This window comes from Bombina bombina, chromosome 4 (genome assembly GCF_027579735.1).
Source record: "Bombina bombina isolate aBomBom1 chromosome 4, aBomBom1.pri, whole genome shotgun sequence".
NCBI classification, from domain to species: domain Eukaryota; kingdom Metazoa; phylum Chordata; class Amphibia; order Anura; family Bombinatoridae; genus Bombina; species Bombina bombina.
The window spans coordinates 442,124,610-442,151,676 of record NC_069502.1 but is presented as its reverse complement, the minus strand read 5'-3'; the positions used below and the strand labels follow the sequence as shown (position 1 = coordinate 442,151,676).

General features: G+C 34.5%; 1 protein-coding gene across 1 annotated transcript in view; it reads left to right on the top strand.

Moving 5' to 3' along the window:
* Nucleotides 1-27,067, top strand: part of LOC128656400 (titin-like) — a 491,015-nt gene that overhangs the window by 290,108 nt on the left and 173,840 nt on the right. The window contains exons 68-82 of the mRNA XM_053710280.1: nucleotides 2,864-3,121; nucleotides 3,304-3,561; nucleotides 5,363-5,620; nucleotides 5,803-6,063; nucleotides 6,443-6,700; nucleotides 12,972-13,229; nucleotides 14,023-14,280; nucleotides 14,985-15,239; nucleotides 16,663-16,920; nucleotides 17,104-17,364; nucleotides 17,750-18,007; nucleotides 19,818-20,075; nucleotides 20,368-20,634; nucleotides 20,871-21,128; nucleotides 21,702-21,959. Of these exons, the coding sequence (XP_053566255.1) occupies nucleotides 2,864-3,121; nucleotides 3,304-3,561; nucleotides 5,363-5,620; nucleotides 5,803-6,063; nucleotides 6,443-6,700; nucleotides 12,972-13,229; nucleotides 14,023-14,280; nucleotides 14,985-15,239; nucleotides 16,663-16,920; nucleotides 17,104-17,364; nucleotides 17,750-18,007; nucleotides 19,818-20,075; nucleotides 20,368-20,634; nucleotides 20,871-21,128; nucleotides 21,702-21,959 (3,882 nt within the window). The remainder of the gene's footprint in view (nucleotides 1-2,863; nucleotides 3,122-3,303; nucleotides 3,562-5,362; nucleotides 5,621-5,802; nucleotides 6,064-6,442; nucleotides 6,701-12,971; nucleotides 13,230-14,022; nucleotides 14,281-14,984; nucleotides 15,240-16,662; nucleotides 16,921-17,103; nucleotides 17,365-17,749; nucleotides 18,008-19,817; nucleotides 20,076-20,367; nucleotides 20,635-20,870; nucleotides 21,129-21,701; nucleotides 21,960-27,067) is intronic.

Sequence of the window (27,067 nt, the reverse complement as noted above, 5' to 3'; positions counted from 1 at the left end):
AAACATAAATATATTTGTATATATTCATTTACGTACATATATATTTTATATTTGCTGCCCAACGCTGCCTCCTTCGCTGCACTAGCTTCTGTGTCTATCAGCATCAGAACGAACGCGAGGTCACATTCGCATTGCGCTTAACTTTTAATATCACTCGTAATCACGGCCATAGTATTTTTTCTAATTTAATAACAAGAAAATTAGACTTACAGACTGAGGCCTCTATTTATTAAAGTCTGGCGGACCTGATCTGACAGTGCGGATCAGGCCCGCCAGACCTCGCTGAATACTGAGAGCAATACGCTCTCCATATTCAGCATTGCACCAGCAGCTCACAAGAGCTGCTGGTGTAACGCCGCCCCCTGCAGACTTGCGGCCAATCGGCCGCCAGCAGGGGATGTCAATCAACCCGATCATACTCGATTGGGTTGAATTGCGGCGATGCCTGTCCGCAGGGCCGCCATCAGGGGGTGACAGGGGTGAATCCTGTCAGGGGCCCAATGAGCCAGGGGGGCCCCATGAGGCAAGAACTAAAAAAAAAAAATTTTTTTTTTGTTTACATTTTGGCAGCCACCAGTGGGTACTATAGCAGAGTGCTAATTGAGCATGGGAAATGTTATTATCAGGAGTAAAGTATTAGCATTTGAGAGGATTTCTTAGTGTGCACTAAACCACTATGCTCAGTGTGAGACAGACTTGGCACTTTGTAAAGTGTGTGCCTGAGTCAGACGGCAGATCACTTTCATTTGAAGAGGAGGTAGGACTTACTTAGCAAATGTTTTTTATTTCTTTGTGCAATTTTCGATTGTAACTTCAGTGTGGTAGTAGTTGTATGGTGCGGCTAGGGGTCCATAAAAACACATTTTTTTAGCAGCAGTGTATTTATGATTATTTGACAATGCTGTAGAAATTCTATATTTAAAACCATGCAGAAATGTTTCATCCTCAATACACAAATGGTAGATGCCCTTTTGGCATATATGCATTTTATATATATATATATATTACATTCCAGTTTACTGCCCCTTTATGCAAGGACTTTCCAGATGCAAGGAGGCATTTTATCTAAGATTTTTACATCTGCATAAAATGTTATACTCTGACTAAGATTGCTCAGTGTTAGAAATGAGACAGGTTAAGTTAAAACTGTTCAGTTTACACTACATCTGACTTAGTTTTGAAATACATACCAACAAGCCTAAATCCTGCATTTAACCAGATCTAATGGTATGAGTACCACAGCTTATGGTCCCACCAAGACCATATAGAGTACAGCATTTTCAAAATCCATAAGTACAGCTGACAGATGGGAAAATTTGTACACTATATTTGAAGTGGTGCATAGGTCAACATATGTCAACCTTTTAAAGGTACTTTTCTTCATCTAGCCATCTACCCAGCTCATTAATGTACAATTTTGAATTCACAGAATTATTTTTGTTTGCACATTTAAAAATATGATTCTTTAAAAAGTGATCTCTTAATTACTGCATTTTTTTTTATCATGCATGTCACACACTGTTGATTTAGGGGCTGCAAGGTGCATAAATGTTTCCTCCTGTGAGTGTTTCTGTGGGTGTATGTGTTTGTCTTTGTGCTTTGGTTTGTGTCTCTATGTGTATGTATTTTTTATCTGTGGGTCTCTCTGTGAGGGTGGGTGTTACCGTGTGTATGTCTTTGTGCATTTTCTGTGGATGTCTGTGAGGGTGTGTGCATATGTCTTTGAGCTTTTTCTATAGGTGTTTCTGTGAGGGTGTTTGTGTGTATGTATGTATGTATGTCTGTGTTTTCTGTGGGTGTCTCTGTGAGGGTGTGTGTATGTCTTTGTGTGTTTTCTGTGGATGTCTCAGTGAGGGTGTGTGTATGTATGTCTTTCTGTGTTTTTCATGTGGTTGTCTCTCTGTGTGTGTGTGTGTGTGTGTGTGTGTGTGTCTTTGTGTGTTTTCTGTGGGTGTCTGTGTGTGTTTGTGTGTATATGTCTTTGTGTGTTTTCTGAGGCTGTCTCTGTCTGTGTTTCCTTGGGTGTATGTGCAAGTTTGAGTTTGTCTGTGTGTGTCCATTGTCTGTTCCTTTTTAGGACATTTTGACCTTACTACTAATTATTCACATCTTTCTACAGACTTTGAGACTAACAAGACCTTTTAACTCCACCATTTAACCTTTAAATTATTGTTTAGGCAGTTCAGGGCCCTTCCTTTCAGCCACTGCATGCTGTTGTCATAATTTAGTTGTCATCTTCCTTTACAAAAAGATAATCAGAACTCCATATTTTGTTTTCTAAATCTCCTTTTTTTACAAAACTGTAGTTTACCTCATTACTTGTCAGGTCAATGTAAACAAGTGCTGAGTGTCTGTTTGGGTCTGTTTGGGTGTCTGTGTCTGAGTGTGTTTCTTTGCGTGTCTAACTGTCTATATGTGAATCCTTATGTGTGAGTGTGTGTGTGTGTGTTTCAGTGTAAGAGTGTGTCTGTGTGTTTGTATGTTACTACCTTTACAACATTTCCAAGTTTAAATAGACAATTAAGAATAAAGTGCATATATACATTTTAGTCACTTGGTCAAAAATTGCACATGTCAAAGGAGGGGGGAGGGGGGGCCCTGATCAATGGTTGAGTCAGGGGCCCCAAAATTTTTAGTGGCGGCCCTGCCTGTCCGCGTGCTCTGAGCAGGCGGACAGGGTTATGGAGCAGCGGTCTTTAGACCACTGCTTCATAACTGTTGTTTCTGGCGAGCCTGCAGGAGCTTGATAGATAGGCCACAATGACTCTATAGCTTGTACACATTATGTTCCAAAAATATGTGTTTTAAATACTAAACAATAAAATTGCTAGTTGTCTTATTTTTCCTTTTGATTCTCTTTTAGAACCCAGAGAAGTAAAAAACCTCACTGCATTCAACATCACCACCAGATCTGTGTCTCTGAGCTGGAACCCACCTGAAGGACATATAAGTTCTTATTTAATCCAAATTGAGGAAAATTCTACATTCAGCAGAAATGTGACTTCAACTTCTGTTACAATTGAAGATCTGACACCTGGGTATTATTACACATTCCTGGTCTCTGCTCTTGTTGGTGAAGATAACATACAGGGAGAGAGCAAATACATATCTGCTTACACAAGTAAGTGTCTTGAAAGGAGACAAATAAAAAAGAAAGCATGTCAAATAAAAAACTAAATGATCCACCTTCATCTAACTGTACCTTTTAATCAGTAAAATATTGTGAGATGAAGGGAGTAAACCAATTGTTTTTATGGAGGAACCAACTCAATGCATTATGCTTCTTGTCTATGTCTCTTTTAGAACCAGGAGAAGTTATAAATTTGTTTTTATACAACAATACCACCATTAGATCTGTATCACTGAGCTGGGAACCTCCTGAGGGAAACAAAAGTTCTTATTTGATTCAAATCCAGGGAAATTCAACATTCAATAAAACTGTGACTTCAACTTCTGTTGTAATTGAAGATCTGACACCTGGGAATTATTACACATTCCTGGTCTCTGCTCTTGTTGATGATACAATACAGGGGAACAGCAAATACATTTCTGTTATAATTCGTAAGTATTATTTTAAAATTTAAGTTTTTGTGTGTAATACAGATAGCATTGTGCTCACTCCCATGGAGTTATTTATGTCAACACTGATTAGCTAAAAGGCATGTCTGTCAAAAGAACTGAGACAAGGTGCAGTCTTTAGAAGTTTGGATAATAACAAAGGTAAAAAGTTTATTAATATAACAGTGTTTGTTTTACAAAACACGGGGATGGGTTTTAAAGGGATTATCTATCTTTTTTGACAAGAAAACTAAAATTATTACAAAAACACAAACACACAAAAAAATATCACACAACATTATCTAATCCATAGGAATATACTAAAGTCATAGCACATATTTTTGGAAATGTAATAAACAAAGTATATGAAAAAATAAATAGATCACAACATAGTATATTGAGCAAAACATTAGCTCACTTGCGCCCCACAGTAAGCGTGCCACTCCTAGTCTGGCCCAATGAAGGGAAACATATAGGGCTAGATTACAAGTGGAGCGCTAATTTAACGTGTGCCCGTAAACAGGCAAATTTGCCCATTTCCGGGCACATGTTAAATAACCAGCCATTACAATAGATCTGATCTCTGGTTAATGAAAAAAGTTCCCCAATAGCCCCCCAAATAAAGTGTAAGGTTCCTTAATTAAAATATTAAATTGTGGCATCTTTATTTTCTAAAAAAGTAACTGCACAAAGCAGTTTTAAGGGGTTAAAGTAAGCGGATGTGAGGTGTAAGATAAAAACAGCACTGAAAAGTGCCTTTACATTGCAGTTTATGGGGACTGTGTATTTACTTGAAATATATATGTATATACACATATAAAAACATAAATATATATGTATATACACATATAAAAACATAAATATATATGTATATACACATATAAAAACATAAATATATATGTATATACACATATAAAAACATAAATATATATGTATATACACATATAAAAACATAAATATATATGTATATACACATATAAAAACATAAATATATATGTATATACACATATAAAAACATAAATATATATGTATATACACATATAAAAACATAAATATATATGTATATACACATATAAAAACATAAATATATATGTATATACACATATAAAAACATAAATATATATGTATATACACATATAAAAGCATAAATATATTTGTATATATTCATTTACGTACATATATATTTTATATTTGCTGCCCAACGCTGCCTCCTTCGCTGCACTAGCTTCTGTGTCTATCAGCATCAGAACGAAGCGAGGTCGCATTCGCATTGCGCTAAACTTTTAATATCACTCGTAATCAAGGCTATAGTATTGTTTCTCGGTACATTTAATAACAAGACAATTCGACTTACAGACTGAGGCCTCTATTTATTAAAGTCTGGCGGACCTGATCCGACAGTGCGGATCAGGTCCGCCAGACCTCGCTGAATTCGGAGAGCAATACGCTCTCCGTATTCAGCATTGCACCAGCAGCTCACAAGAGCTGCTGGTGCAACGCCGCCCCCTGCAGACTTGCGGCCAATTGGCCGCCAGCAGGGGGTGTCAATCAACCCGATCATAATCGATTGGGTTGAATTGTGGCGATGTCTGTCCGCCTGCTCAGAACAGGCGGACAGGGTTATGGAGCAGCGGTCTTTAGACCGCTGCTTCATAACTGTTGTTTCTGGCGAGCCTGCAGGAGCTTGATAGATAGGCCACAATGACTCTATAGCTTGTACACATTATGTTCCAAAAATATGTGTTTTAAATACTAAACAATAAAATTGCTAGTTGTCTTATTTTTCCTTTTGATTCTCTTTTAGAACCCAGAGAAGTAAAAAACCTCACTGCATTCAACATCACCACCAGATCTGTGTCTCTGAGCTGGAACCCACCTGAAGGACATATAAGTTCTTATTTAATCCAAATTGAGGAAAATTCTACATTCAGCAGAAATGTGACTTCAACTTCTGTTACAATTGAAGATCTGACACCTGGGTATTATTACACATTCCTGGTCTCTGCTCTTGTTGGTGAAGATAACATACAGGGAGAGAGCAAATACATATCTGCTTACACAAGTAAGTATCTTGAAAGGAGACAAATAAAAAAGAAAGCATGTCAAATTAAAAACTAAATGATCCACCTTCATCTAACTGTACCTTTTAATCAGTAAAATATTGTGAGATGAAGGGAGTAAACCAATTGTTTTTATGGAGGAACCAACTCAATGCATTATGCTTCTTGTCTATGTCTCTTTTAGAACCAGGAGAAGTTATAAATTTGTTTTTATACAACAATACCACCATTAGATCTGTATCACTGAGCTGGGAACCTCCTGAGGGAAACACAAGTTCTTATTTGATTCAAATCCAGGGAAATTCAACATTCAATAAAACTGTGACTTCAACTTCTGTTGTAATTGAAGATCTGACACCAGGAAATTATTACACCTTCCTGGTCTCTGCTCTTGTTGGTGAAATTAATTTACAAGGGAATAGCAAATACATATCAACTTACACAAGTGAGTGTCCCTTAAGAAAATATAAATTGCCGTTTAGTAAGCTCTGACGTGTTTTCTACATCTGTATTCCCACATTCTATCAAATATAACTAAATATATTTACTTATGCAACCAAAATATCTAAAGATTTGTCAAATATATTAGAGATTGAGTATAAATATATGGTGTAATTTTGTTTAAATAATTTAATAAAAATTGATTGATTTAATAAGAAACATGCAATATTTACAAGAAAACAGATAAATTGCACATTATCTTATCACGCAAAGTAGATCTGAATCCTTTTCCATAGATTAACTCACTTTACATTCCATAAATATGTATTTAAAATCTGAAACTATATTTTGTTTTTTATTTTGTTATTTTCATTTTGTTACAGAGCCCGGAGAAGTAAAGAACATTACTGTATTCAACATCACTACTAGCTCTGTCACTGTGAGCTGGGAACCACCTGAAGGAAACACAAGTTCTTATCTGATCCAATTCCAGGGAACTACAAATTTCAGCAGAACTGTGGATTTGATTTACATTACAATTGATAATCTAACACCTGGGAATTATTATACGTTCTTGGTCTCTGCTGTTGTTGGTGAATTGGGTGTACAGGGCGAGGGCAAAATCATATCTACCTACACAAGTGAGTGCCTAAATCTCAATTCCCTTCATCAGTTCTGTAATTTATTTTTTAATAATTATTTGGTAATGTTTTCTTTGTCTTAAAGATCCTGGTGAATTACAGTTTAGTAAGCTATTTATTCGTTCTTTTCTTTTTGAACATTAATCAAAAATATATTTACTAATAAATGCAAATATATGTAACTTCTTTTTCTGTAAAATATATTGGAGACTGAATGTAAATATAAGATGTGGTTTGTTATACAAATCAATATAGAATGATTGCTGTCTTAATTAAAAAAAAAAGCACTATTTGCAGGAAAACATTATCACTAAACACAGTAGCATTGCATAATCAATAAATGCACAATAAAAAAGCAATGCAAAAGCAATTCTTTTGAATTTCAAATGAGTAGTAGATTTTTTTCTGACAAATGTCAGTTAGTTAAATTCTCCTTATTAATGCATCATGTGACAGCCATCAGACAATCACAAAATGCATATAGGTATATCCTGTGAATCGTGCAAATACTCAGTAGGAGCTGGTGCCTGAGAAAGGATTCATATAAAAAGATTGTTTACATTTAGATAATGGAAGTGAATTGGAAAGTTGTTTACATTTGTGTGCTGTATCTGAATCATGGAAGATACATAGATATTATCGGCAGATAAGAACCATAGGCCCAGCAAGCCTGCCCGATATTTCCTAAAAGTATAAACTTATCTAGTTTGCAGGATAGCCTTATGCTTGTCCCAGACGTTCTTAAAGTCCCCCACAGTGTTAGTCATTACTACCTCTCATGGAAGTTTATTCCATGAATCAATCACTCTTTCTGTGAAGAAGTGCTTCCCCAAATTACTCCTGAATATACTACCCTTCAACTTGAGATCATGACCCCTTGTTCTGTAATTTTCCTTTTTATGTAAAATACTCACTGGCTCCAATTTACTAAACCATTTAATATAATTAAAAGTTGCTATCATATCACCATTTTTCCTTTTCTCCTCTAAGCTTTGTATATATATTTAGATCATTGAGCCTCTCCTGGTACGTTTTATTTTTTAGACCATGTACAATTTTGGTAGCGCTCATTTGCACAGATTCAAGTTTGTTTATATCCTTCTGAAGACATGGCCTTCAGAGGCCTAACTAATCATCTGTAAAGTGGCATAAGAACCTTACTATTTCTGCTGCAAATACCTCTGCTAATACATCCAAGTATTCTGCTGTGCTTATTCGCTGCAGTACTACATTGCTTACTAAACTTTTAATCATCTGAAATAATAATACCCAAGTTCCTTTTCTCATTTGTAACAGGTTTGTGAGTACACATTTGCTTCACCTTTATTATTTCCTGTTTTGGTGGTACTAGGCCATTGTGGCGCCTCTGTATTTTTCCTTTTCCAGAAGGTGTCAATGAGCCTATAATTAACATTTGGATTTTTCTTCCCTAAAAGCATAATTTTACACTTTGCTGTGTAAAACTTTAGATTCCAGTCATTTGTCCAATCCTCCAATTGTTGTATATCACTTCTCATTTTGTCTACCCCACATTATTTTGTCACAAAACAATTGTTGATGTTTGATTTATCAAAATCAACTTAAAGGGACAGTCAAGTATAATTTAAACTTTCATTATTCAGATAGGACTTTTAATTTTAATTGACTTTCCAATTCACTTTTATCATCAAATGTGCTTTTTTCTCTTGGTATTCTTAGTTTAAACTAAACATAGGTAGGCTCATATGCTAATTTCTAAGCCTTTGAGGGCTGCCTCTTATCACATGCTTTTTAAATCTCTTTTCAACACAAAGACAGAAAGTACACGTGGGCTATATAGATAACACTGTGTTCAGGCACAGAAAGTTATTTAAGATCTAGCACAATACAATGCTAAATTTAAGACAATAGATAATAAACAGTCACAGTCATGTGATCAGGGGGCTGGAAGAAGGTTCCTAGATACAAGGTAATCACAAAGGTAAAAAGTACATTAATATAACTGTGTTGGTTATGCAAAACTGGGGAATGAGTAATAAAGGGATTATCTATCTTTTAAAACAATAACAATTCTATGGTTGACTGTCCCTTTAAGAAAAGTGCATTTATTTCAATTAAGCGGAAGAGACAGGCCAGTTCTGAGCTGGTACACCCCAATAGATTTGCAAGATTAAGTGAAGATGTTGGGGATATCAGTTCAGGGGTGTCAGTGTCAGAGAGGGCCGTGTTGCCTAGTATAGTGAACAGTCCTTTAGCTGTGGAAGAGGAGCATACTATGGTGGGCAGTCCTTCAGTCATGGAAGAGGGGCATACAAGTCAGGGCCAGAGGCAGATGTTGGTGGTAGGAGACTCTATTATAAGGAAGGTTGATAGGGTAATTTGTCATCCAGACCCTTTACATAGAACAGTTTGCTGTCTTCCAGGGGCTCGTGTTAGGCATATTGTGGAGCGTATTGATAGATTGTTAGAGGGATGCGGGTCTGATCCTGCAGTCATGGTGCATATTGGTACTAATGAAGAAATCAGTGGGAGATGGAGAGTCCTAAAAAATGACTTCAGGGAGTTAGGTAGCAAGCTTAAAGCAAGGACATCCAAAGTAATATTTTCTGAGATATTACCAGTGCCGTGTGTTAACTCAGTAAGGCAGAAGGAGCTAAGGTCTGTTAATTCATGGCTAAAAACATGGTGTAAAAATGAGGGGTTTTACTTTTTAGAACACTGGGCTGATTTTTCACTAGGGTACAAATTGTACAGTAAGGATGGATTGCACCTGAATGACATGGGTGCAGGTATGTTGGGGGAAAGGATGGTAGCACGTTTAGAGAACCTTTTAAACTAGGCAAAGGGGGGGAGGGTCAATTTGAACAAAATAGAACAGAGAGATCAGTGTCTGAATATGTCTCTCCATTAATATCTCAAGGAAGGGATGACTTAAGAAATGTCACATTAGAAAGTATAGAGGAAAGTACACCAAGTAGCAGCAGAAAGCACATGAAAATTAAATGTATGACAACTAATGCAAGAAGCATGACGGGTAAAATGGGGGAGCTGACGCTCTTAGTTGCAGAAGAGGACTATGATGTTATCAGTATAACTGAAACTTGGTGGGATGATTCACATGACTGGGCAGTTAACTTAGAGGGGTATACATTATTTAGGAGGGACAGGAATAATAAAAGGGGTGGAGGAATCTGCATGTATATTAAACCTGACCTTAAACCTACAATAAGGGAAGATATTTATGATACAAGTGACAATGTAGAGACCCTGTGGGTTGAAATAAAGAGTGGGGGGAAAAATCCTAAAAAAATATTACTAGGAACATGCTACAAGCCTCCCAACATTAGTGACCCAGAGGAAACTCAACTACTAATGCAAATAGGTAAGGCTGCTAATAACAGTGCTGTAATTATGGGAGATTTTAACTACCCTGATATAAACTGGGCCAATGAAACTAGTAATTCAGCTAAGGGGGATAGATTTTTAAATGTTCTCAGGGATAACTTCTTGTCACAATTAATAGAGGAGCCAACTAGGAGTAAAGCTATATTGGATTTAGTGCTATCAAACAATACAGATATAATATCAAACATAGAAATCAAAGAACATTTGGGTAACAGTGATCATAACATGGTCACATTTGAAATCTCTTTTCATATGCAGTGTTTTAAAGGCTTAACTAAGACTTTTAATTTCAAGAAAGCAAAATTCAACGATTTAAGGAAATCATTAAATAATATAAATTGGGACAATGTATTTTCTAATAAAAATACAGAGGATAAATGGATAATATTTAAAAATTTGTTAAATAAATATACATATCAATACATACCATATGGTTATAAAAATAAAAATAAAAAAAATAAGCCGTTATGGCTAAATATAAATGTGTTAAAAGAAATTAGGAAAAAACGTAGGGCATTTAAATTATTAAAAGAAAATAGTACAGACTCAGCATACAATATTTATAAGGAATGTAACAAAGCATGCAAAAAAGCAATCAAATTAGCCAAAATTGAATATGAAAAATTAATTGCCAAGGATTCTAAGTCTAACCCTAAAAGGTTCTTTAAGTACATAAATAGCAAAAAATCTAAGAAGGATAATATAGGTACATTAAAATGTGTGGAGGGTAGCATGATAAATAATGACAGGGAGAAGGCTGAGGTACTAAACCAGTTTTTTTCTTCAGTATACACAAGAGAGGAACCATTGAATGATACTTTGGAACAGAATAGAACATGCCAGTCCATACCACTAACTGGGTTTTGTTTAGAGGATATCAGGAAAAAACTAAAAAATATTAAGGTAAATAAAACTCCAGGCCCAGATGGAATACACCCAAGGGTGTTAAGGGAACTTAGCACTGTTATAGACAAACCTTTACTCTTAATTTTTCAAGACTCATTATCCTCAGGCATGGTACCCCAGGATTGGCGTAAAGCTGATGTGGTGCCACTCTTCAAAAAGGGAAGCAGGGATGATCCAGGAAGCTATAGACCAGTTAGTCTGACATCAATAGTGGGGAAGATATTTGAAGGGATTATAAGGGATTATATTGATGAGCATATTCGTGTAAACAAGATTATGAGTTCTAATCAGCATGGCTTTAGGAGAAATAGATCATGTCAAACTAATCTAATTAGATTCTACGAGGAAGTAAGTAAAAATATAGATAAAGGGGAATCAGTTGATGTGATATACTTAGATTTTGCAAAGGCATTTGATACAGTTCCACATGAGAGATTAATGCACAAAATTAAGGGACTGGGAATAGCTGAAAATGTTAGCTCATGGATAAATAACTGGATAAAAGATAGGGAGCAACGAGTAGCAGTAAATGGATCATACTCAGATTGGACAAAGGTAATCAGTGGCGTCCCCCAGGGATCAGTACTGGGCCCTGTTCTTTTTAATATTTTTATAAATGACTTGGAGCAAGGATTAAATAGCGACATCTCTATTTTTGCAGATGATACTAAGTTAAGTAAGGTCATTAGGTCAGAGCAGGATGAACTCTCTTTGCAAAGGGATTTGCTAAAATTAGAACTATGGGCAAGTGAATGGAAAATGAGATTTAATACGGAAAAATGTAAGGTTCTACATTTTGGAAGTAAAAATAAGCAGGCTATGTATTTTTTAAATGGGACAAGACTTAGCCAAACACAGGAGGAAAGGGATTTGGGAGTAGTAATAGATAACAAGCTAAAGATGAGTGCACAATGCAGGGCAGCGGCTTCAAAGGCTAATAAGATACTAGCATGTATTAAAAGAGGCATTGATTCAAGGGAGGAAAGCATAATTCTGTCATTATATAAAGCCCTGGTAAGACCTCACCTTGAGTTTGGAGTGCAGTTCTGGGGACCGATTGCTAAAAAAGATATTGCAGAACTAGAAAAAGTTCAGAGAAGGGCCACAAAGCTAATAAGGGGATTGGAGAAATTAACCTATGAGGAGAGGCTAGCCAAACTGGGTCTGTTCTCTTTAGAAAAAAGGCGCTTGAGAGGTGACATGATTACTTTATATAAATATATTCAAGGCCCATATACAGAGATGGCAGAAGCTCTTTTTATTCCAAGAAAATTGGTTCTGACAAGAGGTCATAATTTAAGGTTGGAGGAAAGGAGATTTAATCTCCTGCAACGGAAACGTTTTTTCACTGTAAGAGCAATAAAATTGTGGAACTCATTACCAAAGGAGGTAGTGAATGCCAATACCATAGATACATTTAAAAATAGTCTGGATAAATTTCTGTATATAAACAAAATTCATGAATATGATTGCTAGTATTAAATGGGTCACATTTTAATGGGGTTATTTAAGCTTAACTGGAGCTTTTTGTAAGTATTTTAGATTTGTATAGGTTGAACTCGATGGACTTCAGTCTTTTTTCAACCTTATCTACTATGTTACTATGTTAAATGTTGCCACCATATCAGAACTTGGATTTAGGGTAAGACTTAGAGTTTGGGGTTAGCATTAATATGTCTTTACCATGACCCCAACATTTTAATCTTTTAACACTGTAAATATTCTGTAATCCCTCTAACAATATTGCACTATATAATGTTCTATTTCCACAATGACATTTCAGTTGTAAATCATTAAAAAAAATTAGCCCGATATAGAGGTTATGAAAAGTAATATGTAATACATATTATTTTTATTTCTTTAAAATGTTATTAAAAATGTTAATTTTCAATGTCATCTGTTAACATACAATTATTTTGTAATATTTATCATACAGTAATATTATTTATGTCTGTAATAAATGATGCCGTTTTTCTTCTAGAACCCAGCACTGTCAAGAATGTGACTATATTCAATGTCACCACCTATTCTGTGTCCCTGCACTGGGATCCACCTGTGGGAAATGCAAGTTCTTATCTGATCCAAGTTGAAGAAAATTCAACATACAGCAAAATTGTGACTTCAACTTTTTTTACAGTTGAAGATCTTTCTCCTGGGAATTTGTACACATTTCTGGTCTCTGCTCTTGTTGGAGAAAATAATGTACAAGGGGAACGTAGTGTCATATTTTCCAACGTTGGTGAGTGTTTTGTGAAACAGGAAACTGACATAATAGAAAAAAATACTGGCTATAATTGTTGAAAAACTAGTAAAGTTATGATGATATCACACAGTAATGCAGCACAATTTCATATTATCAGTATAGTTTAATGTAAATGAGTATGCAATGAGTTGGGAGAAAGTTGTATCATATAGAATGCCAGCTGTAAAGCAGCGGTTGGTAGGTTGAAGAATCTCTATATAGCACATGAAGATCTCTGCAAAATGAATTCACTGAGCCATTCACACTTAAATGTTCTTTTTCTTCAGAACCAGAGCCTGTTAAGAACCTCACAGTTTAAAAATCACCAGCAGTTCTGTATCTCTGAGCTGGGAGCCACCTGGGGCGAGCACACATTTCTATTTGATCCAAATCTAGGGAAATTCCACTTTTTATTAAACTGTGATATCAACCAATGATACAATTGAAGGTCTGACTCCTGGGTTTTATTACACATTCCTGGTCTCTGCTGCCACTGGATCTTCTGACTTACAGAATGTAAACGGGAAGAATAGGGACATATCTACCTACATAAAGAAAGAGTCTTAAAAATGTAGTATTATAGCATAGTGGAAAATTGATATGTCTTTAGATAATTGTTAGGAAAGAAACAAATATGCTTTTTTAATTTATGTTTTAAGTTACCTTTAAAAATAAGTCACTTTATTCAGTAGCCACAATAATTCTGAGATTTTTAGAATTTTTAGAATATTTTGAATATTAATAAAATTGAATTTTCTCTCACCATGTATTCATTTTGTTTCTCTTCTAGAACCTGGAAAAGTCAAAACCCTCACAGTATTCAACATCACCAGCAAATCTTTGACTCTGAGCTGGGAACCACCTGAGGGAAACACAAGTTATTATTTGATACAAATTCAGGAAAATGCAACATTTACTAAAACTGTGACTTCTGCTTCTGTTGTAATTGAAGAGCTGACACCTGGGAACTATTACACATTCATGGTCTTTGCAATAGTTGGAGACATTAAAGTCCAGGGGATAAGCAATGATGTAGCTGTCTATACAAGTGAGTGTTTATATGCATATTTACAGATAATATTAATGCAATATGAACTGTACCTTAACAAGTTATGCTTTATCTTCTAATTTTGTTTCTGCAACATTCTAAAATATCTGTATTCACTAATGAATACAGGCAAACATTCATATCCGCAAAATGTGTTATACAATTTACTTAAATGGACACTGAACCCAATTTTTTCTTCTTTTTTGTGATTCAGATAGAGCAGGCCATTTACTTTCTAATTTACTCCTATTATCAAATTGTCTTCATTCTCTTTGTATCTTCATTTGAAAAGCAAGAACGTAAGTTTAGATGCCGGACCATTTTTTGTGAACAACCTGGGTTGTTCTTGCTGATTGGTGGATAAATTTGCCCACCAATAAACAAGTGCTGTCCAGGGTCTAAACCATAAATTGGCTGGCTCCTTAACTTAGATGCCTTCTTTTTCAAATAAAGATAGCAAGAGAACGAAGAAAAATTGATAATAGGAGTAGTGCCCCTTTAAGCATTAGTGATGTAGTGTTTTGTTTCTCTTTCTTGTTATCATACGGCAAGCAGGTTCTAGTTACAAGCAGTGTATTTCTGTAGAGATTATATCCATGGGAAATAAATTAACTAGACAATCATATGTATAAACAGGGATTCTGTATCATATAAAAGCCAATAGGATTTAGATTTGCTCAAATAATTTACCTTTAATTTTATAGAACCTGGAGAAGTCATGAACCTCACTATATCCAACATGACCACCAGATCCCTGTATCTGAGCTGGGAACCACCTGAAGGAAATGCAAGTTCTTACCTGATCCAAATGCAGGGAAATTCAACATTCTATAAAACAGTGACTTTAACTTCTCTTTCGATTGAAGATCTGACACCTGGGAATTATTACACATTCCTGGTCTCTGCTCTTGTTAATGATACAATACAGGGGAACAGCAAATACATTTCTGTTATAATTCGTAAGTATTATTTTTAAATTTAAGTTTTTGTGTATAATACAGATAGCATTGTGCTCACTCACACAGATAATCACAAAGGTAAAAAGTTTATTAATATAACAGTTTGTTTTACAAAACACGGGAATGGGTTTTAAATGGATTATCTATCTTTTTTGACAAGAAGTTATAAAATCTATCAAAAAAAAAAAAAAGAAAAAGAAAACTAAAATAATTACAAAAACACAAACGCACAAAAAAATATCACACAACATTATCTAATCCATAGGAATGTACAAAAGTCATAGCACATATTTTTGCAAATGTAATAAACAAAGTATATGAAAAAATAAATAAATCACAACATAGTATATTGAGCAAAACATTAGCTCACTTGCGCCCCACAGTAAGCGTGCCACTCCTAGTCTGGCCCAATGAAGGGAAACATATAGGGCTAGATTACAAGTGGAGCGCTAATTTAACGTGTGCCCGTAAACAGACAAATTTGCCCATTTCCGGGCACATGTTAAATAACCAGCCATTACAATAGATCTGATCTCTGGTTAATGAAAAAAGTTCCCCAATAGCCCCCCAAATAAAGTGTAAGGTTCCTTAATTAAAATATTAAATTGTGCCATCTTTATTTTCTAAAAAAAGTAACTGCACAAAGCAGTTTTAAGGGGTTAAAGTAAGTGGATGTGAGGTGTAAGATAAAAACAGCACTGAAAAGTGCCTTTACATTGCAGTTTATGGGGACTGTGTATTTACTTGAAATATATATGTATATACACATATAAAAACATAAATATATTTGTATATATTCATTTACAGTACATATATATTTTATATTTGCTGCCCAACGCTGCCTCCTTCGCTGCACTAGCTTCTGTGTCTATCAGCATCAGAACGAACGCGAGGTCACATTCGCATTGCGCTAAACTTTTAATATCACTCATAATCAAGGCCATAGAATTTTTTCTAATTTAATAACAAGACAATTAAACTTACAGACTGAGGCCTCTATTTATTAAAGTCTGACGGACCTGATCTGACAGTGCGGATCAGGTCCGCCAGACCTCGCTGAATACTGAGAGCAATACGCTCTCCATATTCAGCATTGCACCAGCAGCTCACAAGAGCTGCTGGTGTAACGCCGCCCCCTGCAGACTCGCGGCCAATCGGCCGCCATCAGGGGTGTCAATCAACCCGATCATACTCGATTGGGTTGAATTGCGGCAATGATCTTTAGACCGCTGCTTCATAACTGTTGTTTCTGGCGAGCCTGCACGCTCGCTAGAAACACGGGGCATCAAGCTCCTTTTGGAGCTTGATAGATAGGCCCCAATGACTCTATAGCTTGTAAACATTATGTTCCAAAAATATGTGTTTTAAATACTAAACAATAAAATTGCTAGTTGTCTTATTTTTCCTTTTGATTCTCTTTTAGAACCCAGAGAAGTAAAAAACCTCACTGCATTCAACATCAGCACCAGATCTGTGTCTCTGAGCTGGAACCCACCTGAAGGACATACAAGTTCTTATTTAATCCAAATTGAGGAAAATTCTACATTCAGCAGAAATGTGACTTCAACTTCTGTTACAATTGAAGATCTGACACCTGGGTATTATTACACATTCCTGGTCTCTGCTCTTGTTGGTGAAGATAACATACAGGGAGAGAGCAAATACATATCTGCTTACACAAGTAAGTATCTTGAAAGGAGACAAATAAAAAAGAAAGCATGTCAAATAAAAAACTAAATGATCCACCTTCATCTGACTGTACCTTTTAATCAGTAAAATATTGTGAGATGAAGGGAATAAACCAATTGTTTTTTATGGAGGAACCAACTCAATGCATTATGCTTCTTGTCTATGTCTCTTTTAGAACCAGGAGAAGTTATAAATTTGTTTTTATACAACAATACCACCATTAGATCTGTATCACTGAGATGGGAACCTCCTGAGGGAAACACAAGTTCTTATTTGATTCAAATCCAGGGAAATTCAACATTCAATAAAACTGTGACTTCAACTTCTGTTACAATTGAAGATCTGACACCAGGGAATTATTACACATTCCTGGTCTCTGCTCTTGTTGGTGAAATTAATTTACAAGGAAATAGCAAATACATATCAACTTACACAAGTGAGTGTCTGTAATGTTAAGAAAATATAAATTGCAGTTTAGTAAGCTCTGACGTGTTTTCTACACCTGCATTCCCACATTCTATCAAATATAACTAAATATATTTACTTATGCAACCAAAATATCTAAACTTTGTCAAATATATTAGAGATTGAGTATAAATATATGGTGTCATTTTGTTTAAATAATTTAATAAATAATGATTGATTTAATAAGAAACATATGCAATATTTACAAGAAAACAGATAAATTGCACATTATCTTATCACGCAAAGTAGATCTGAATCCTTTTCCATAGATTAACTCACTTTACATTCCATAAATATGTATTTAAAATATTAATCTATATTTTGTTTTTTATTTTGTTATTTTCATTTTGTTACAGAGCCCGGAGAAGTAAAGAACATTACTGTATTCAACATGACTACTAGCTCTGTCACTGTGAGCTGGGAACCACCTGAAGGAAACACAAGTTCTTATCTGATCCAATTCCAGGGAACTACAAATGTCAGCAGAACTGTGGATTTGACTTACATTACAATTGATAATCTAACACCTGGGAATTATTATACGTTCTTGGTCTCTGCTGTTGTTGGTGAATTGGGTGTACAGGGCGAGGGCAAAATCATATCTACCTACACAAGTGAGTGCCTAAATCTCCATTCCCTTCATCAGTTCTGTAATTTATTGTTTAATAATTATTTGGTAATGTTTTCTTTGTCTTAAAGACCCTGGTGAATAACAGTTTAGTAAGCTATTTATTCGTTCTTTTCTTTTTGAACATTAATCAAAAATGTATTTACTAATAAATGCAAATATATGTAACTTCTTTTTCTGTAAAATATATTGGAGACTGAATGTAAATATAAGATGTGGTTTGTTATACAGTTCAATATAGAATGATTGGTGTCTTAATAAAAAAAAAGCACTATTTGCAGGAAAACATTATCACTAAACACAGTAGCATTGCATAATCAATAAATGCACAATAAAAAAGCAATGCAAAAGCAATTCTTTTGAATTTCAAATGAGTAGTAGATTTTTTTTCTGACAAATGTCAGAATTCTCCTTATTAATGCATCATGTGACAGCCATCAGACAATCACACAATGCATATAGGTATATCCTGTGAATCGTGCACATACTCAGTAGGAGCTGGTGCCTGAGAAAGGATTCATATAAAAAGATTGTGGACATTTAGATAATGGAAGTGATTGTCATTACTACCTCTCGTGGAAGTTTATTCCATGAATCAATCACTCTTCCTGTGAAGAAGTGCTTCCCCAAATTACTCTTGACTATACTACCCTTCAACTTGAGATCATGATCCCTTGTTCTGTAATTTTCCTTTTTATGTAAAATACTCACTGGCTCCAATTTACTAAGCCATTTAATATATTTAAAAGTTGCTATCATATCACCTATTTTCCTTCTCTCCTCTAAGCTTTTGTATATATATTTAGATCATTGAGCCTCTCCTGGTACGTTTTATTTTTTAGACCATGTACAATTTTGGTAGCCCTCACTTGCACAGATTCAAGTTTGTTTATATCCTTCTGAAGATCTGGCCTCCAGAACTGCACACAATACTTAAGATGAGGCCTAACTAATCATCTGTAAAGTGGCATAAGAACCTTACTATTTCTGCTGCAAAAATCTCTGCTAATACATCCAAGTATTCTGCTGTCCTTATTCGCTGCAGTACTACATTGCTTACTAAACTTTAAATCATCTGAAATAATAAACCCCAAGTCCCTTTCCTCATTTGTAACACGTTTGTGAGTACACATTTGCTTCACCTTTATTATTTCCTGTTTTGGTGGTACTAGGCCATTGTGGCTCCTCTGTATTTTTCCTTTGTCATTGAGCCTGTAATTAACATTTGTATTTTTCTTCCCTAAATGCATAATTTTACACTTAGCTGTGTAAAACTTTAGATTCCAGTCATTTGTCCAATCTTCCAATTGTTGTATATCACTTCTCATTTTGTCTACCCCACCTTATTTTGTCACTAAACAATAGTTGATGTTTGATTTATCAAAATCAACTTAAGAAAAGTGGATTTTTTTAAATTCATTGGTTTAAAATGTTGCCACCATATCAGAACTTGGATTTAGGGTTAGACTTAGAGTTTGGGGTTAGCATTAATATGTCTTTACCATGACCCCAACATTTTAAGCTTTTAACATTGTAAATATTCTGTAATCCCTCTAACAATATTGCACTATATAATGTTCCATTTCCACAATGACATTTCAGTTGAAATCATTCAAAAATGTTAGTCCAATATAGAGGTTATGAAAAGTAATATGTAATAGATATTATTTTTATTTCTTTAAAATTTTATTAAAATTTTTAATTTTCAATGTCATCCAACATGCAATTATTTTGTAATATTTATCATACAGTAATATTATTTATGTCTGTAATAAACAATGCTGTTTTTCTTCTAGAACCCAGCAATGTCAAGAATGTGACTATATTCAATGTCACCACCTATTCTGTGTCCCTGCGCTGGGATCCACCTGTGGGAAATGCAAGTTCTTATCTGATCCAAGTTGAAGAAAATTCAACATACAGCAAAATTGTGATTTCAACTTTTTTTACAGTTGAAGATCTTTCTCCTGGGAATTTGTACACATTTCTGGTCTCTGCTCTTGTTGGAGAAAATAATGTACAAGGGGAACGTAGTGTCATATTTTCCTACGTTGGTGAGTGTTTTGTGAAACAGGAAATACTGACATAACAGAAAAAAATACTGGCTATAATTGTTGAAAAACTAGTAAAGTTATGATGATATCACACAGTAATGCAGCACAATTTCATATTATCAGTATAGTTTAATGTAAATGAGTATGCAATGAGTTGGGAGAAAGTTGTATCATATAGAATGCCAGCTGTAAAGCAGCGGTTGGTAGGTTGAAGGATCTCTATATAGCACATGAAGATCTCTGCAAAATTAATTCACTGAGCCATTCACACTTAAATGTTCTTTTTCTTCAGAACCAGAGCCTGTTAAGAACCTCACAGTTTCAAAAATCACCAGCAGTTCTGTATCTCTGAGCTGGGAGCCACCTGGGGGGAGCACACATTTCTATTTGATCCAAATCCAGGGAAATTCCACTTTTTATCAAACTGTGATATCAACCAATAATACAATTGAAGGTCTGACTTCTGGGTTTTATTACACATTCCTGGTCTCTGCTGCCGTTGGAGCTTCTGACTTACAGAATGTAAAGGGGAAGAATAGGGACATATCTACCTACACAAGTAAGTGTCTTAAAAATGTAGTATTATAGCATAGTGGAAAATTGATATGTCTTTAGATAATTGTTAGGAAAGTAACAAATATGTTTTTTTAATTTACGTTTTAAGTTACCTTTAAAAATAAGTCACTTTATTCAGAAGCCACAATAATTCTGAGATTTTTAGAATTTTTAGAATATTTTGAATATTAATAAAATTGAATTTTCTCTCACCACGTATTCATTTTGTTTCTCTTCTAGAACCTGGAAAAGTCAAAACCCTCACAGTATTCAACATCACCAGCAAATCTTTGACTCTGAGCTGGGAACCACCTGAGGGAAACACAAGTTATTATTTGATACAAATTCAGGAAAATGCAACATTTACTAAAACTGTGACTTCTGCTTCTGTTGCAATTGAAGAGCTGACACCTGGGAACTATTACACATTCATGGTCTTTGCAATAGTTGGAGACACTAAAGTCCAGGGGATAAGCAATGATGTAGCTGTCTATACAAGTGAGTGTTTATATGCATATTTACAGATAATATTAATGCAATATGAACTGTACCTTAACAAGTTATGCTTTATCTTCTAAATTTGTTTCTGTAACATTCTAAAATATCTGTATTCACTAATGAATAAAGGCAAACATTCATATCTGCAAAATGTGTTATACAATTTACTTAAATGGACACTAAAGCCCATTTTTTGTGAACAACCTGGGTTGTTCTTGCTGATTGGTGGATACATTTACCCACCAATAAACAAGTGCTGTCCAGGGTCTGAACCAAAAATTGTCTGGCTCCTTAACTTAGATGCCTTATTTTTCAAATAAAAATAGCAAGAGAATGAAGAAAAATTGATAATAGGAGTAGTGTCATTTAAAGAATTAGTGATGTAGTGTTTTGTTTCTCTTTCTTGTTATCATACGGCAAGCAGGTTCTAGTTACAAGCAGTGTATTTCTGTAGAGATTATATCCATGGGAAATAAATTAACTAGACAATCATATGTATAAACAGGGATTCTGTATCATATAAAAGCCAATAGGATTTAGATTTGCTCAAATAATTTACCTTTTATTTTATAGAACCTGGAGAAGTCATGAACCTCACTATATCCAACATAACTACTAAATCCTTGTATCTGAGCTGGGAACCACCTGAAGGAAATGCAAGTTCTTACCTGATCCAAATGCAGGGAAATTCAACATTCAATAAAACAGTGACTTTAACTTCTCTTTCGATTGAAGATCTGACACCTGGGAATTATTACACATTCCTGGTCTCTGCTCTTGTTGATGAAGATACAATACAGGGGAACAGCAAATACATTTCTGTTATAATGCGTAAGTATTATTTTTAAATTTAAGTTTTTGTGTGTAATACAGATAACATTGTGCTCACTCCCATGGAGTTATTTATGTCAACACTGATTAGCTAAAATGCATGTCTTTCAAAAGAACTGAGACAAGGTGCAGTATTTAGAAGTTTAGATAATCACAGAGGTAAAAAGTTTATTAATATAACAGTGTTTGTTTTACAAAACGGGGGAATGGGTTTTAAAGGGATTATCTATCTTTTTTGACAAGAAGTTATAAAATCTCTAAAAAAAAAAACTAAGAACTAAAACTAAAGAACTAAAATCATTCCAAAAACACAAACACACAAAAAAAATCACACAACATTATCTAATCCATAGGAATGTACAAAAGTCATAGCACATATTTTTTGCAAATTTAATAAGCGAAGTATAAGAAAAAATAAATAAATCACAACATAGTATATTGAGCAAAACATTAGCTCAGAAAGTGAATGTTGATATAATGTGCATTTCATCTACATAGATTTAACCCCTTGAGTGCTAACGACGGCTCTGAGCCGTTGCAGAGTTTCCCACTCTGGTGCTAACGACGTCTCAGAGCTGAGGGAGATCTGGGGGCTCTCACCCGCTCCTACCCCGGCGATCATGTCTGTAGAGTAACAGGCATCACTGGGGATTCCCGTTTTGCGTGGTGACGTCACGCACAATAAAATGATGACGTCACCAAGCAAATTTATTTATACTTAACAATGTTAAGTATAGGAGCAGGGGCATGTTGCTTAGAAGCCTGTATCTCGGGCATCTAAGCAGCTACAGACCCCCAAGACCCACTATTGGAAAGGTAATCACCCAACCTTTCTAACAGTGTATGTCTTGGGGGTCTGAAAAAAAAAGTAAAAAAAAAATTGTTCAAAAAAATAAAAATAAAAAAAATAGGCACCCAGGTGGGAAAGTGCTTAGCACTCAAAGGGTTAATAATGTTGAAAAATATGGAAACACCTATATGTACCCTATATAAAAAAAATGTAAACCATTTTATGAAAAATATAACAACATGAATAATGTTTGCTCAAATAAAGAGAAACTGGATTATTAGTAATATAAGAATTAAAATATAACATATCACAATGAATCAAAAAACATTATCGTAATTAATATTTAATATTTTGTCTTCTGGCATAAACTGTACTAAATCCTGATGCCCAGTATTCTTCTTTTTTTATCAAGTATAAGGTCTTAGTGTCACTGTGTCTTTGTGTAGGAATGTAATGTATTCTGTTCCCTATAAAATGATAATTGTGCATCTGACTCATGTAATCTCTGAAAATGAAATGCAACTGATGTTCCTCAATGGACTTTGCCATTACTATTTAGATGTTCAGTTATTTGTGCTTTGAGTTTTGTGTCCTTGAGGTTCTCCACTACACCTTACAGATGGAAGTAATTAAATAACACATTTGGCACCATAATTAATGACAGATTCAGTAGGATAATCTTTAGATGTATGCAATGAACAAGATTTGGTATTTTAATTTCTATGATCACATGATCTTCTGCGTTGGCTATAAAATAAAAAAATATATATAAATATTTTCTTTTTTTAATTTATGTTGGGCTTACAGTTGAAGAGGTGAAAATAAACAATGGCCAAGCCTACTCCGAATGCAAAGAGCTCATGGGGAGATTGTGCAATTGAAAAATATGGAAGGGAAATTTTCAATTTTTAATATACTATCTAAAAAAAAATATTTTTCAAGCGGAACAAATATTGTGATTGCTGTTTAAATGCTTTTTAAATTTAGTTTTCATTCTTTCATGTTATCTCACACATCCCTACAGAGAAAAAAATAACACTCCTCTTTTAGTCACCTGATCTCCTCCCTCATTGGTTGGCTAAACAGCTAGATGTCAGTCCTCATAAGATGCATTGAAATGTTAATGTATATTTTATTGCACATAAATATGCTTTAAAAAGGTGGTTAGTGACTCTAAAGATTGCTGGGACTTGTTGTAAAAGGTGAAGTATTTTGAAGATTCTCAACAACTGAGCACAGCAAGGAAGGGAGATTAATTGATATTGAGGAGTGGAGGGAAGTTAAAGGGACACTGAACCCAATTTTTTTCTTTCGTGATTCAGATAGAGCATGCAATTTTAAGCAACTTTCTAATTTACTCTTGCTATCTTTATTTGAAAAAGAAGGCATCTAAGCTAAGGAGCCAGCAAATTTTTGGTTTAGGACCATGGGCAGCACTTTTTTATTGGTGCTGTCCAATCAGCAAGGACAACCCAGTTTGTTCACCAAAAATGGGCCGGCATCTAAACTTACATTCTTGCTTTTAAAATAAACATACCAAGAGAATGAAGAACAATTTATAATAGGAGTAAATATGAAAGTTGCTTAAAATTGCATGCTCTATCTGAATCACAAAAGAAAAAAAATTTGGGTTCAGTGTCCCTTTAAAGGCTGAGTATAGCTTTAAAGGGACATGAAACCCAAATTTTTTCTTTCATAATTCAGATAGAGAATACAACTGTAAATAACATTTAGATTTACTTCTATTATTTAATTTACTTCATACTTTAGATATCCTTTGTCAAAGAAATAGTAATGCACACAAGTGAGACAATCACTTAAGGCATCTATGTGCTGTCACCAATCAGCAGCTACTGAGCCTATCTAGATAGGATTTTGAACAAAGGATATCAAGAGAATGAAATAAATTAGATAATTTAAATAAATTGAAAAGTTGTTTAAAATAGCATACTATTTCTAAATCATGACAGTAAAAATATTGGGTTTCATATCCCTTTAAAGCAGCACACTTGGGATGCTGGAGATATAGTAAAACTTGATTTTCAGCATTATGGTTTTGTGAGAAGAAGAAGTTAGTGGAAATTCATATTGTTATTGTTGCAAAAATACTTTAAACAGTACCATAATCATGCAGACATTTTATAAAAGTTAAAAAAAAACTAATACTTTCTGTTCCTACCATTGATGCAAAAGGTGGGAGCAAATATCTTTAGGGGAAAAAATATATATATCTTGGAGGCAATATCGTATCAGCAAAGCAATAAATCACAAAACATTGTTACATTGGAGCACCCTATAGAAGGGCAAAGGTGTTTCATCATTTTCAGCATTATTAAAGGGACAGTTTACGCCCATTTTCATATAACTGCATGTAATAGAGACTGCTATAAAGAAGAATATACACCAATACTGATCTAAAAATCCAGTATAAAACCTTTAAAATCTTACTTAAAAGCTCCTAGTTTAGCACTGTTGATGAGGCTAGGCTGGAACACCCAGTGAAAGGGGCTGGGAAGGCAGGAAGAGCAGACCCTCCCCTGCATGTAAAATGACCCATACACAAACAAGAACAAACAATATTCAGTAGACTTGAGTCTACATTTGATACTGTGGGACTTAGGAGTCTGAAAATCAACACAGTTATTAAAAAACAAAGAAAACTATACATTGTTACTAAAACACTCCCAAATGGGCTTTATAAATGGACAGCCTAGAAAACATTTACGCAAAGAAAAGTCTAGTGTACAATGTCCCTTTAAACAATGAGAGAAGCTAGGTATTTAGAATTAAACATTTCATTGCATTTCCTATATTCTTACTCTCACCCACAAGTGTTATATTTGTTAATCGCTGTATAAAAGATGGCTATTAGGTATGGAAAGCTAATTGCTAGGTGGTAAAGAAAATCATATTTATTAACTGGCATAAACAATATCCCCATATCTTTGCATTTAATCCTGGTAATGAATAAATATCTAGTTTTTATTTTCTTTTTTCGTATATTTCCATTTAATGTATCGATGCTAGTTTATTTTAAAATCAGACATTGATACATTCATATTTTTCATCATTAGATTACAAATATTGTGCATTCCCTATACCGAGAAGCAAAGGCTGTAGCGCCACGTAACCTAATAATATTCCCACTTTCATTTTGTATGTTGTGTTGCCATAATACCGTGACATACATATATATTTTGCTAATGTGCATGTGTAGTGTATTCCCAGTGTTTTACTCTAGTTGATTGGTGTGAAGTCAGATAGTCACATGGTATCTATCTATCTATCTATCTATCTATCTATCTATCATCTATCTATCTATCTATCTATCTATCTATCTATCTATCTATCTATCTATCTATCTATCTATCTATCATTCATCTAATTATATGCATTCATTATTTGTTTGAAGAAGGGGAAACCTTTGTCCCTAAAACACTACAATAACTTTTTGCTATTCATTAAAGGAACGCTAAAGGTAAAATTAAAGGGACAGTATACTGTAAAATAGTTTTTCCCTTAATGTGTTTACAATTGCTTTTTTTACCAACTGCAGAGTAAAAAATGTATGAAAATTAGCTTTTTAAGGCTTATTTGTGTATTTTAAAGCTCTGATTTTGTGTTTTGAAGCCACAGCCTAATAAAATAGGTTGAGCTTGTAGGTATAATCAGATCTCATTACTGTATCACATTGTGCACATATACCTGCTTCTTTATCTTATATCTGTCCTTAAAACAATCACCAATACTTTGAGAGAACAATGGAAAATCAACATTGTATTACCTTATCTCTGCTATATCCGACTGGGAGTGTAATTTCTTCTGCTGGCTGTGTTTACAAAGCTTATCTATAGCTGGTACGCGCGGCCACAAACTTTCAGAATAGGTGGGGATACCACATGCTAAATTAACAATTTCAAATGCCAATATAAGGGTAAAGGAGCTACTTGTAAACAATTTAATACACTCCAGCAGGTAAAGTGGATCATTGGGAACAAATTAAAGGGGAGAAAATTTTTGAGTAAACTGTCCCTTTAAAGGGACATTATACACTCATTTTTTCTTTGCATAAATGTTTTGTAGATGATCTATTTATATAGCCCATAAAGTTTTTTTTTTAAATAAATGTATAGTTTTGCTTATTTTTAAAGAACATTGCTCTGATTTTCAGACTCCTAACCAAGCCCCAAAGTTTTATGTGAATACCGTCAGCTACCTTCTCCAGCTTGCTCCTGTTTGTGTAAAGGGTCTTTTCATATGTAAAAAAGGTGGAAGGGGGGAGTGTCTTATTTCCCACTTGCAGTGGGCATCCCACCTA